This window comes from Colias eurytheme, chromosome 23, assembly GCF_061535395.1.
Source record: "Colias eurytheme isolate Ceu_HAF_F1 chromosome 23, ilColEury1 Martin Lab GWU primary, whole genome shotgun sequence".
In the NCBI taxonomy this organism is placed as follows: Eukaryota; Metazoa; Arthropoda; class Insecta; order Lepidoptera; family Pieridae; genus Colias; species Colias eurytheme.
The window spans coordinates 2,779,335-2,790,424 of NC_143002.1; the positions used below are offsets into that span (position 1 = coordinate 2,779,335).

The following is an 11,090-nucleotide window of genomic DNA, read 5'->3' on the forward strand; positions in this document are numbered from 1 at the left end:
TTTCCTATTTATTCTTTCAATCAGATTTTTCATCTGCTTTTAGTAAATAAGTATCAGTAAGTTGAAGTTGAAGCGTACGTAGCGTAGGACGAACTGCTACACGGTGGAGTGACGACATCCGAAGGGTTGCTGGTCAAAACTGGCGACAACGAGCGAACGACCGGGCTCAGTGGCGTGCCATGACTGAGGCCTATGTCCAGCAGTGGACAAGTGTAGGCTGACAATGATGATGATGACGATGATGAAGTTGAAGTTACAATATTATGATTCAAAAACTGTTATTATGCTGACTTAATTAAAAAGAGGATTATCATTTGGTACCGATGCTTCTTCCAGTAGTTTTCGAGTTGATATGTGGACAAATACACGGACTATAATAAGAGTATTATTGTTTTAACAATGGCTATGAATGATGCAGAACAAAGCTTGGTAAAGCTTAGTTAAACCATTTAAAACTAAGCTTATTTCGTTCGCTCTTTCATATTAAGTACACAATATACACAATATACATATACATAATATTATCTACTTCAATGAAAAAGAAGTATTCTTAACTAGTTGCGCTCCGCGGTTTCACCCGCGTGGCTCCGCTCCTGTTGGTCTTAGCGTGATGATGTATAGCCTATAGCCTTCCTCGATAAATGGGCTATCTAACACCGAAATATTTTTTCAAATCGGACCAGTTCTTCCTGAGATTAGCGCGTTCAAACAAACAAACTCTTCGGCTTTATAATATTACATAGTATAAATTTATTATTCGTATATTTCTTACCGTCAAATGACTCTTCTCTTCTACCATAAACAAGAGTAATATTTCATACGCGCTTCTTGCACTGATTTTGATCTTTTAAGCTTATTGCAAAAAGAAAGCGTGGTAATTAGCCTCTGTAAATAAGTGTATAGACAATATCATTGGAGGTTCACATCGGAACTCATTGTTGGAAGCAATTGAAGTATTATGTTCACATGGGCCGCTCTAGATGTACATGTATCTCCGATCTATTTTTTTCTTAATAAATAATTCGGAATATGGGCTAGTTGCTTGGAAGTTTGATAATAATTTAGCCGTATTTTTTAATTATTAATCTGTGTCAGTATTTTCAGTTTTTTAACAATTATGTTTTGACTTTTGTCTAATTCATCTATTGTAAACATTATTTTATAGGTTTAGTAGTTTGGAAAAAAGGTTTGAAATGGTTTAGTACATTGTATAATGTGATAAAATGCATTCAGTGTTATATTTTCGAATTAGAGACAGATAAAGATTTTATAAAATTATAGTTATTATAATTTGTAGTAAATTATATAGTAAACCTTTTATTGAATTTTCTTATCTACAAAAAGTATAATTTATTGCATGGGTAACATTGATCCTTATTGGTCCAGGATTCGAACCTAGGAACACTTTTTAACCAAATATGCAAGCACCCAAGGGTATATTAAACTGAATACTTCAACCTATACCTAATGTAAAATTAAATTTATCACCTAATACTATGAAATAAGATTAAAAAGTAAAAGTCAATTTCCTTCATATTACGCTATTCGCAAACGAAATTTCTATTTATATTAATTACCATCTAATCAACTCGGAAGCATAAAATTATATCTGACGCCTTTCTCTCAAATTAAAATTTGTAGTGAGAAAATTTATTAAAATGCAATTCACACCATTATATGTGGAACAATGGTTAACGAGAGTTAAAGTAAAGAAAGTGTTATAATAAATAATGTATAACAACACTGGACCTAAATCTGGATACAAATAATAATTTGTAGGTCTATGGCCTTGTCACTACATAGTACTTTTTTATAGTTACTTCGGTAACTATTATTTTAGTGCACAATAAAGTATTTTTGTTTGTATTTATAAAACAACTAGCTTCCGCCCACGACTTTGTACGTGCATCCCCGTTTTTCCCCGTTCCCGCAAGAATTTCGGGAAACCCTTTCTTAGCGGATGTCTACGTCCTAACATCTACCTGCATGCCAAATTTCAGCCCGATACGTCCAGTGGTTTGGGCTGTGCGTTGATAGATCACTATATCAGTCACCTTTGAGTTTTATATATATATAGATGCCTTGTCCCTGTCTGTCCATCCCTATGTATACTTTAATGTATAAAATTACGCAATGGATTTTACTAGACAGAATGATTCTCTAGGAAGGTTTTCGTGTATGATGGTTTTATAATATAATTTATAAGGTTTTAGACAAAGCCAGCGAAGCCGCGGGCGGATAGTTAGCTTTAATATCAATCTTTAGTTAGTATAAAATAAATAGATCATAATAATATTAGGAAAGCAAATACACTTGCATACTAGGTTTAAGGTCTGTTTTATGCGTATTTAATTATCATCTTATTACTACTAACTGTGTTCTTATTGAACTTAAATTACATTTTGTTCTATTACAAAAAATTGTTAATAATCAATCATTGTTCAAACATTATAATTATTAAGAGATAAATGGTATAACAAACATTTTTATATAAGTGGAAAGTGGATGCAGAATATATTATATTTGAAAAAAGTAGTTCATATAAATTTTAATATAATCCAGGTCACAAAACATTTCACTGAATAATTTTAATGAATACATGAAAGTCTAGGCATAAATTGTTATTAATTAATCAATGAAAAAAATATTTTACTTTATTTATTTAACTAAAAATGATTAATTATGTAGCAAATGTAAATAATCAATAAAAAAATAATCGTGGTTTGATACCAGGAACACTTATTATTATTATTACAATGAAATTATAGAAAAGCAAGTTTTCTAACACACTCGTAGCACCAAAATAAAACTTACTGTGACCAAACCATCCAAAATTAGTACGCGTCCTTCTAGAACAAAATTCCAATCGAGCCCTTGCAACCATAGCTTTGTAACCTTACAAATCGACCAATTAGAATAATTCAATATCGATTACATAAAACGCACTATTACCTCACATATCATCCGTGAAACACATGAATAGCAAGTACGCGCGTCAAGTGCACGAATTAAAATAATTTCGTCCGTGCTAGTTAAGACGACCGCCTTAAGGTTCACTTTACGTCCGGTTGCCCGGAGTGGGGTGAGACACTTAAAACACACGACTTTATACACCGTAGCCACACTTTGTGCTAAGCTTTCTTAGGGGTAGTAAACAAACATGCGGTCGTACGCAATTGCCCTATTTCTGATAGCCGCAGCGCGGGCTATGCCTGCGCTGGAGAAAGATAATGAACCGAGCGTGGTCGGCAACGTTCTGGGCGTCGTCAAGGAGTGTTTCGACGGCGACGTGTCCTTGTGCCTGAAGGTGTGTGGAGTGCTAGTGAATCTGTGATCAGTGTTTGTGGATTTTACTAAGTTTATTCTTTGGTTGCAGGAGAAAGCGTTGAAGTATGTGGAGACGATATCGTCTGCGCGGGAGATGAACCTCGCTGAGGGGGTGACGCTGTTAGGTACCGGGTCGCCGAGGTCTGCGAGGGCGTACGAGCCCTTGGCTGATGAGCCAAAAGCTAGAGAAGCCCAGGTCGAGTCCAGGCTTGTGGATATCGCGGCTGAATTCCTGGAGAACCATGTGATTGAATTCCGTATGCCCTCGTCTGCTGTAGAAGGCATGAAGCGGTCTCTTGAAGAAGGTATGTATATCAATCATATCGTAATTAATTACCACCGAAAGCGTTTAAAAATTTGCCACATCACTGCGTTATAAAACCGTTTCTATCAAATACGCAAGTCATATACTCTCACTATAATTTTATGGAATCTGTGCTTACATAACGTTCAAAATATATAATTTATAACATAATTTCCAAAAAAGTAAAAGTCAATTTATATATCGGGTCGAAATGTATTACTCAATACTTTTATGGTCGAAACTGTAACGAATGATTACGTTTTTGGTCAAGTTCAAAGCAATTTATTGCTTGCTTTTATTTATTTTGTTGAAAGAAACTGTGTAATAGTAACTTCTCTTTTTTCCAAATAACAAATAGTAAGATATTTATCCAAATAACTAGAATATTTACAGAAGTGTGTCAAATGTAAAATTAGATTTGTTTATAAAATAGTAAACTAATTGTTAAATAAATATCCTTAAAATAAAATAACAAGTACGAAATTCTCAATAATTTCTTACTTGTTATTTCTGGAAAAAAATGTATCTTTCTTTCTTAATACTAAAAACTAAATCATATTTCTATCCAATAATTGGACTTGAAAAAATATCATCTGACCTTATTATTAAACTCTAATACTACTAAGCAAATACTAAATAAAGAAACATAAATAAGTGAAATTGAATACATAAAATATAGACGAAGTCATGAGCTGAAACTAGTTTAAAATAACATGTCGTTATTACTTATTATTATAATAATTGTCTGAATCTTCAATGATCGTTCTCATCTCCTAAAACAACTTTTACTTTTAATGTGAGAGTTGATCTTATACGATAGCTTATTATTAGCTTATTAGCTTATTCGATCCATCAAAATTGCCTTTCACACATCGAATTTTGATTAATACATCATCTTATAGAAAATTTATAGAAGTTACATATAAATTAAGGATAGTTTCAACTTCTTTTACTCCTGATTTTCATGAATGAAAATAGGAAATCTTCAATTATGTTTTTCGATCGATAAATGGCAATTTTATCAAACTGTCCCGCCCAAAAGTTAGCTCATTTTTAACCGACTTTAAAAAAGGAGGAGGTTATCAATTCGGCCGGTATATTTTTTTCTTTAATGTTAAGTATCTTAACGCATTACCCATGTATAATTTTGTTGATAGAACTTCTAATATAATTTCCAAATTATATAAAAAAATCTCTACCAGTTAAACAGACAGACAATCAGATAGAATAACTTTCACATTTAATTTCGTAATTGTTATTGTAGATTCATCTTAGAGCAATTAATTAAAAAAGATATAAATCCATGTACTTTATTACATTCCTTAATTCAGAGAAAATTGTGGAAGATCTTAACGCAAAATATGAGATTTCTCACTTTCATAGTTAAATAATAATACAAACTTAATTATTGTATTAATGGAGATATACGGTTTAATGGTGCTGCAAAATATGATATATCCCTTTGGACCTTTATATTCCATGCATTGCATATAAATCGTTTTCTATAAAACTTTGTAATTATAAGCAATTTTTATAACCCTTCACACTAACTCAATATAACAGAAACGTAATTTTAATAGATCTCTAGAACATAAAAACTCAATGAGTATCACGCTCCAATTGATAAAAATTAGCATCCTCTTCATGATCATTAATTTTTAACTAAGTTATTAATCTGAATACCTTAGTTCAATAACCAGTTATACAATAACGAGTACCTAATAACAATCAATCATGAACCAAATCATCCATTCAACATTAAAAGTACCAATTGAGATACCCAACCAAGCAAATATTTTTGTACAGTGTACACCAAAGCGTAGAATGTATCTATATAATTTGTACCTTGCTAAGTGGTGTTTTCATTCCACTTATCTAGCGGAAACCTACTTACTTCATTACCCATTATGGTCAGTACAATGTTTTGTGTATGTTTTGCTCGTTGGAAATTAACATTGAACTCAGAGATAGTTATCTTATTTTAATTTCTTTGTTTGGAGCAAAATTATAATTCACATAATATAAAAATCAAATATATTCACTCATATTATATACAATTAATTAAGATTAAAGAAACCCCTTTTGTAATTCTAAATGCTAGTTTGTCAAGAATTTAAAGTCAATCTACTAAAACATCTCAAACTAACGACGGAATTAATAATTATACTTAAATCACCTTCAATCAAATAATAAGCATTAAAACTAACCTCAAAATAATATATCAAATACAGCATTAAAAAGTAAAGTATAACCAAATAATTTGTTCAAATAATATATTCAAACTTATTAATAAAAAGCACAATAATAGACCAAGAAAGTAGTACTACATAGTTACACCCATTTAGCATCAAGAGATCCTGCCTTTGCTTTCAGAACAGGTTTCCTTCCTTGTCAATAAGATTGGCCACTCCTATAAGAAAGTTCTCTCAATATGGATGTACGTGGGAATGCTTATCGGATCTCTTGTTCCATATGTATAGCTTGGTGATGAGTACATTGAGATAATATTACTACGTATGGAGGAGACACCACGAACAAAATCTGTGCGCCATTTTTTTGCTCTAATTTAGTTTTTAAAATTATTATCTAGTTAGGTACTTACCGATAAAAATTATTCCTTTGCACTTTTCCGTATAATTTGTATTATTTGTGCAATATCGTAACGCACACGAAGGCATAATATTTGATGCGTTTAACTTTAAAACAAATAAAAAATGAGCGTGCAGTTACGCCATATGGCGTATGTTGAGCGGAACATAAGTGATGTAGGCGGTGTCGTCTCCATATGTATATCTCAATGGATGAGTAATATAATTTCAATGATACATAATACAGAATTTAAGTTCAATAATCTATAAGATAAGTAAAGAGTATGTAGGTCTCTAGATGATATAAGACAAAAACATCAACCATTTGAATCAACGATAGCTTCACGTGCAAAATTAATTTTAAGTCATAAGTCTTATGACAAATCTAAACTACAGTTCATTTGCCAAACCAAAAAGGAATCGACTTAATATTCAAATACAATGAACACATTCACACACGTACTAGACCGTCCTAAATTCTTGATAAATAAATATTTTCATAGCGTACGGTATAAAATTTAAATCGCAAACAAACAATTAGCTGCACATATTGAATACTCAAGTTCATGATGAACAGGTTGCGAATACGAAAATGTTGACCTAATTATGAAACTGGTTGTGGAATTTGGAATAGAATGCCAATACGCATCATTTACTTTCCTTATGGTGATATCCTTCGCATGTATTAAGTACACATTGTTTGCAAATACTTTTTTCTGACCTTACGCAAATATGGTATAAAGTGGAACGAGCCTTTTACCAGAAAAATGTTTCTAAATTATCCTATCATCACAATTTTTTTCTTTCCATCTTCAATCGTCAATTCACGTTCATAATGATTGTTATCTCAAATTATCTTAAACGTTCACAATTAAAATCAAACAATTAACATTCAATAAAACTCGACATAACACATAACTTTCTATTTACTACTGCGATTTAATTTAACGGTGGAAATTTATCTCGCCATCAATCTTAACTACGTTGTTCGTTGTAATATAATGAAATTGCAGTATTACGTTCGTTGTTTAATGATGTTCGTTTGGTTAATTACAGCTCGTGGAAAGAAGAAGAAGTTGAAGCAGCTCCTCCCTCTCCTGGCTCTCGCTAAACTGAAGATCATGGCCCTCATTCCTTTGTTCTTGGGTATCATCGCGTTCGCCGCTGCAAAGGCCGTCCTCCTTGCCAAGGTTGCCCTTCTCGTAGCCGGTATCATCGCTTTGAAGAAACTCCTAGCTAGCAAGCACCATGAAACCAGCTACGAAGTCGTAGCCCATCCTCACCATGAAGAACACTACGCAAGCAGTGGCCATGGATGGGGCAGATCAATCGACGAAGCGCAAAACTTAGCTTACGCCGGCCATATTAAGTCAGATTAAGGAGTCGCACAAGGACCAGTTCTTGGTACTTAATTGTTCTTAATGTATGCAAATGAAAAATGCGATATGTGACATGCAAGCGAAACGAGTTATTTATTATTAGATGTAAGCATATTTATTGTGAACTAGTATGTAAACCCTTTGTAAGGGTCGTAGCGAAGTTCGTTACAGTTGTTTTTGTTTTCAATAATATGTTCTGAGTTTGTATGGTCCCCTCGTTGTACTATATTAGTATATTTTTCACACTCTATACGGTATCCGTATTTGTGTATTTGTTATAAACAAATATTTAAGATACTTGATACATATCTACTTATTTCTACTTTAATTTACTTCTATAGCTATTTTGTGATCTAGTCCTATAAGTTCTTAGATATGTATATGTAATATATTATACCTATTATTATATTTGTATGTGTTCATGTAGATATTATGTTTTATGTGTATATTTTGTAAATATTGTATATTTTTGAACAATTATATATGTATCACTTTTATACCTCTGAGTATCCGAATTTATGTATAATAATGCATCGATATGATATTTCACCTCATTCATTTCTTATAATAATTATGTAAAATGATTATTATTTATATTATCATCTTAATATTTATCATTCATCTTTATACGATTCATTCCCTATTTATCTTTATTTTCTTGAATCGAAACTAGAAACCTCTCAAACGCCAAAGGAGAAGTTTATTTATAATATTATGCATTTTATGCAATACCGTATTATATATTTTATTATCTATTTATATTTATCGTTATTACAAACCGATTCGTACAAATAAAGAACTGAAGATTAAATTGTTGTTTCTTTCTCTTCCTGTGATTGACATTATAATATGATGGTCTACCTTTTTAATTATTCCACACAATAATTGCAATAAATAATATTAATAGCATTGAAAATAATTGAATCGTAAACAATGGACTATTGTTAATTATTTAAAATAATAATTTAAAATATATATTCATGAGTTTTCAATCTATAGTTAAAAGTTTCAATCTATGGTTTAAAGTTAACTCAAAAATGGAGCATTTTCGTAATTTTTCTAAAAAATCTTAGAGAAAGTGTATGAAATGTTATAGTATGCTATATATTCGTGATCTACTCAATAAGCTCTTTCATTTGATACCCCACACGGCATGCTTTGGAAATTTTTATTTTTTTCTTTGTATGCCATATTTAATTACCGTGGTGGGAAGAGGGGGACCATAAAACTGGTTGGCAACATCTGTCTATAGGATGTTCTGGGATCTATACAATATATATCAGAAGTCAGATTAAGGTTCGCTATTTTTGCAAATGAAACTCCACTGAGAGTCTGGTCTATATTGACATTTTAGAGTTGAAACAGAATTGCCCGAGGATGATGAATTGTGATAAAGTACAAAACAGTTTACTAAATTAAAATTAACCAAAATTAAACGCTTTTTTCTGTAGTTAGTAGTAGTATGTGTTCAATAGAACTTTTTTCTGGGAAGGCACAATCAAAAGCTTTCAAACAAAATGATAGGTAAGTAATTAACACATCTTTAATTTATTCTTTATTGTAAGACAAAAAGTAAATAAACAGATCTGTATCTTTACAGTATAATCTTAATTAAATGAAAAATAACTTTAGGGATCAATAAGGGATCGTGAAAATTACACTAAGAGATTTGCAAATTGCTTCGTCGATGAGTTCCTACATAATGATTGTACACAAAGCTTTATGCAAAAACAAGCCACAACTGTCTGGTGAATAAAGTTCTAATATTTAGATGCAACGCATAATATTATGAAAATAAACATAAAAATTTGATATATGAACTTGATTTTTAACGATAGATACATTTGTGTTTTATAACATACGCACTTATTTTTATTCCAATTTCAACGAATTAAAATGTAAAAATTCTTCAGTGAAAAATTATATTGGATGGATATCATATTGATGGTCCTCAATCGAACGATCGATTGCTCGAACTTAATAATTTATGGCTTAAATAATTGTAGAATAGTTCAGAATTCAGATAGATGTTTCACTAAGCATAGTGTTTCGTTAGATTTAGCTTCGTTGGTGGGTTGATCAATAACGTTCCAAATAATTAACACAATATAAATTTATCGGATTAAATCTTAAAGAAATTTAAAAGTATGGTGGTTTCTAGATCAGCGTCTGGTCATACACATATGAAAAGTGTGAACATCTAATATCTAATATTCTAATATATATTATAATATCTAATATCTAATATATATTATAAAGGCGAAAGTTTGTAAGGATGTATGGATGTATGGATGTATGGATGTTTGTTACTCTTTCACGTAAAAACTACTGAACCGATTACAATGAAATTTAGCACACATATGGAGGGTAACTTGGATTAACACATAGGATAGTTTTTATCCCGGAAATCCCACGGGAACGGGAACTATGCCGGTTTTCCTTTGCAAACGCGGGCGAAGCCGCGGGCGGAAATCTAGTATACAATAAGTGCCCTCAATTGGAGAATGAGGTATTCCACATACATCAATTTTATTACTCAAAGATTTTCTTATACGTTATACCATGGTCTTTCGTAATTATTAAACTTTTTTCAATATACATAATATAGTAGGTATGGTATCCAGAATGCGTATATTATTTTTCAGCAAAGGATTAAAAGCATTTTATGACTCATTATCATTTAGTATTATAATAAGCATTTGCTATTGGTTTTTAGCGCATAACTATCTTTTATATATAAAAATGAATCGCAAAATGTGTTGGTAAGCGCATAACTCGAGAACGGCTGAACCGATTTCGATAATTCTTTTTTTATTATATTCCTTGAAGTACGAGGATGGTTCTTATGTAGAGAAAACGTAAACATGTACCACGGGCGAAGCCGGGGCGGACCGCTAGTAATAAATAAAAATAGTTTTATTTAAAAATATGTTAACTATACGAATCATTTAAAGATTTAAAAGTACAGTTTCTGCCGGCTTATCTTTGCCGGCTGGTTTCTGATTCATACGTATGTTATAACATGCTTTATGTCATTTCAGAAGCTTTTAAAAGCTGTATTATTATTTGAATAAACAAATATTTGGTTGTGAGTTTCATAATATCCTAAATACGTATCCGCATACATGGACTACATGACTAATATTCCCTTTCTCATGCCACAGATAATATAATATTATATCTTAGTCATACTAACACAGTATTTGCCTAGAAAGTTTAAAGACAGAAAACAGGACTCGATTTGAGCATTGTTTTTTATTTATTTAATTATTCACATCACACATAATGAACACCTTTTTTACTATAATCCTCACTAATTACGAAAGTATATGTAGTTAACATAATAGTCTGACTATCTACTTGTCTGCCACTTCTCCACGTCTAAACCACTAACCTGATTTGGATGAAGTTTGGAAAAATTGCAGAGGATATATTTAATCCCGAAAATTTCACGGGAACGGGAACTATGCTATGATTTCAGCTAAGCTAGTG

The 11,090-nt window shown here is 31.5% G+C and overlaps 1 protein-coding gene across 1 annotated transcript; it reads left to right on the top strand.

The window, feature by feature from the left end:
- Positions 1 to 3,106: 3,106 nt before the first annotated feature.
- Positions 3,107 to 8,409, top strand: LOC149898173 (uncharacterized). The gene is made up of 3 exons (XM_090115346.1): positions 3,107 to 3,307; positions 3,377 to 3,632; positions 7,276 to 8,409. Exons 1-3 carry the CDS (start codon positions 3,161 to 3,163, stop codon positions 7,596 to 7,598), a joined length of 726 nt encoding a protein of 241 aa, XP_089971472.1. The 5' UTR covers positions 3,107 to 3,160; the 3' UTR covers positions 7,599 to 8,409.
- The last annotated feature ends 2,681 nt before the right edge of the window (positions 8,410 to 11,090 follow it).